General features: G+C 44.5%; 1 protein-coding gene across 1 annotated transcript; it reads right to left on the bottom strand.

The window, feature by feature from the left end:
- Positions 1–587: 587 nt before the first annotated feature.
- On the bottom strand, positions 588–1,133 carry LOC105608320 (interferon omega-1-like). Its single transcript, XM_012127077.4, has one exon. It carries the CDS (start codon positions 1,131–1,133, stop codon positions 588–590), a length of 546 nt encoding a protein of 181 aa, XP_011982467.4.
- Between the last annotated feature and the right edge of the window lie 2,299 nt (positions 1,134–3,432).

Genomic DNA, 3,432 nt, shown 5'->3' with positions numbered 1-3,432 from the left:
GCAGATTCCAGATTCCATCCTTGGTTGGGAAGATCCCCTGGAAATGGCAACAGACTCCAGTAGTCTTGCCTGGAGAATCCCATGGACAGAGGAGCTTGGTGGGCTATAATTGATGGGGTCACGAAAGAGTTCAAATTTACCTAGCAATTAAACATAAATTGGTAAAAAATTCAAGAAGTTCACCTTGATGATATTTAATAAATAAAACAAATTACAAATGTAATGAAATAAAAATGTGACTGTATTTGTTAAATTTTAATACAATGTAAACAAAAATATTTTATATGGAAAAATAAATATGAAGAGATAAAAGAATAAATATAACAAAATAAATAAGCAAACAAACAATAAAATCAGGGCAGTCTTCACTTCAGGACTGATGCATCTGCAGCCAAAAAAATTTATATGTATTCATTTACTACCGACAAAGTATTGGCTGAAGTAATTCAATAAATTTTGTGACTAAAGCTGAAATCAGAGTCTTCTGAAATGGCCGCAGATGAGTGTCCAGAGATGATGTGGCATCTTAGTCAGTGAGAGTCACGTCAAGGTGAGTTCAGGCCTCCATCCATCATTCTTAACCTTTCTTACAAGCTGGCTGATGAAGACAAGGATCTCAGGATTTCCAGTCTGATGATTTCCCAGGCGCAGTCGCTATATCCCTTCTCTTTCAGGTAGACACGGATGCCCTGGAAGTACCTCTTCACGGCCAGGGTGGGGCCCGTCCTTCCCAGGGCAGAGTCTTCCTCTCCCATCATCTGCCCCAGGCAGGCCTCCAGGTCGTCCAGCTGCTGATGGAGTCCAGTGCGGAGCTTCTCCAGGAGGGTGGTGTCCCAGGCAGCAGACGAGCGCTCTGTGTGGAAGAGGTTGAAGCTCTGCTGGAGCATCTCATGGAGCACAGAGATGGCCTGGGCCTCCTGGAGCTGGCCGCCCTCCACCATCTCTTGGGGGAAAGCAAAGTCTTTTCTGTCGTGCAGACAGAAGCGAGGGGAGATTCTCCTCATTTGGCCCAGGAGCCTGAGGTTCTTCCTGCCAACCAGCACGTGTTTCTGAGACAGGTGACAGCCCAGGGATCCTCCTGGGCCGTAGCTGACCAGCACCAGGGCCATGAGTAGAGAGAGCACGAAGGCCATGGGGAAGATGCAGCTGCTGCTGGGCTGGCTGAGACGGCGTCTGGTGGAACCTTGAGGTAGGTTCTCTGATGCCAGGCTTTCTAAGCGAGGCCATTAAATAGGAAACATGGTAATTTTCATTTTCTAATCATTTCTATACACTTTTACTTCCTTTTTTTGATTTTTATTTGTTTATTCTGAATATGGTTAAAGAAACTGTCATCAGTCTAAACTAGTAAGTTTATCTATTTCCCAGTAACCTCAAATGTACCCACCCAAATGGATATTTATCAATCAAATGAGAAAGGTCTTTGTCAGACATCAGAAATGATGTAGCTTTCTCAGCACAAACATTACCACTCTTTCTCCTTCATGTGTAAATGTAGCTCTTCTCTGTTCCATGAACACATTTTTGGCCCTGATCCTAGGCTCAATTTCTGTTTCTTCCTTTACTTAGGAAGGCAGGCTCTGTATTTATCAGGGATTTACCAGGTCACTCTAGCAACTAAACTGTTTGAAACAAAGGATGGGTTTTCTTTAGTGTCTGATTTAGAGAAGAGGCTGATTATTATGAGTCCATGAGCTCCCCCATGTTTCTCTTCCTTCTAGAACACGTCCCTGCAGGTCCATGTGGTTGTGCTTCAGGGAACCACGAAGTCAGGACTATTACAGACATCACGCTTGCGTTCCACCGTTTTCATACTGAAGACCTATTGTCCTTTGCTGGCCCGGCCAATACCCCTACGAAGAATTCTGGTTCTTCTCAGATAATATGGGTGGGGAGACTCTAATTCCAGGATAATTGATTGTATTTCCCCAGCAGCAGCTCACTCACACAGGAGAGATCACATGGAGCCACCCCCTGTCCTCTGGAGTGACAGAGTCCCCTTGCTCACCTGCTGGACTCCCTCCCTTAGGGCAGGCTCACCACATCCTGAGGACTCAAAAATCTCCTTTCTGTGGAGGGCTTGTTTACTTGTTAGGAAAATAAATCGTCTTCGTGAACCATCAACTTTCACCTGCAGTGTTTGTGTGAAGGACCCTAGTTGTCAGTGGTGACCTCTTCTTCTCTGACCCGTTTCCCCAGGTGTCCAAAGATTCAGCAAAGCTCAGTCCTTGAGAGCAAAAGTATATTTGTGCAAGTTGGTGGAGGGATTTCCAACTGCAATTATTTTGCTTTTAGTAGATGAATAATATCTCCCCGGCTAAGTATAGTTTTTATTATTCAACCCTTTTACTTAAACTGTTCGACACTTGTTCTGCTCAAACTTCCTGAGCTGGAGGATGGAGATTCAGTATTGCTGTTGTCTCTTATTGGAAGCTTATGTCACAGAATCTAGTGAGTTACAGCTGTTCATACAGGCAGTTGATTCCACCAGGCATCTCTGTTCCTCTGAGAATGCAGGGCAGTGAGACCCGGCCTACTTGATCAGGAGAAATAGTCTTCTTTCCTTGACTGTAATTTTTCCTGTAAACTTTTTATATTCACTTTGCGACTTATTTTGGGTAGGCTCTGGGAGTTGGTGATGGACAGGGAGGCCTGGCACGCTGCAGTTCATGGAGTTGCAAAGAGTCGGACACGACTGAGCGACTGAACTGAACTGAACTGACTGACTTATTGGACAAGATTTGTCTCATTGCTCCTGTTGCGGTTGTAATTGATGATGATGTGAGAACAACAAAGGGAAGTAAAGAAGCCAGAGGGGCTGCATCTCTATCCCTTTCAAGACGTTAGGTTTTTTTTGTTTCTCTTTGCAAATTTTCTAGAAAGTGAAATTGCACAGTTTTTTTGTGGGCAACAAGAAAACAAGAGTAAGTCTCAATGTCATGAATATGAAAGAAGGGAAGTGGTTTTCCCCTGATCCAGTGACGTGTTCTGAGTTAGCAAACTTCAGTGCAGCACAGCTGGGGACAAGTCTGAGGCAGAGGAAAACGATGAGGCCAATATGAACAACAGAAAGGCTGGGACAGGGCTGCTGCTTACAGAAGCTCAAAGAAGGACAAGCCCTTGATCTGTTGACTGTCGCCAGCTTTGTAAGACCAGCCACCTAATTTTTCTTTTCTTGAATCAGCATGTGGTCAGCATAAGGGGAGAAGGAAGAAGTCACACTCACCAGCTCACAAGAGACAGGCAATCAGAGCCCCAGTTGCTCGAACACTAATGCTCTCTGGCAGGGTTGACGAGACCAGCCTTGCTGAGCATCTGTGTAGGTGATAAATCCAGTTGGGCAAAGACAATATGCTTTGAAGTAACTAGAATGAAAGGGAATTAAATGATTCCAAAAGAGCCTGATCTTAGTCTAGCTAATAGTAACTATGA

Source organism: Ovis aries, chromosome 2 (genome assembly GCF_016772045.2).
Source record: "Ovis aries strain OAR_USU_Benz2616 breed Rambouillet chromosome 2, ARS-UI_Ramb_v3.0, whole genome shotgun sequence".
Taxonomy (NCBI): Eukaryota; Metazoa; Chordata; class Mammalia; order Artiodactyla; family Bovidae; genus Ovis; species Ovis aries.
The sequence above is the reverse complement of the archived record's forward strand: the minus strand, read 5'-3'. Positions and strand labels throughout refer to the sequence as shown.

Excerpts from the sequence above, each read along its gene's own strand:
- LOC105608320 (XM_012127077.4), bottom strand. The coding sequence starts at position 1,133 with ATGGCCTTCGTGCTCTCTCTACTCATGGCCCTGGTGCTGGTCAGCTAC.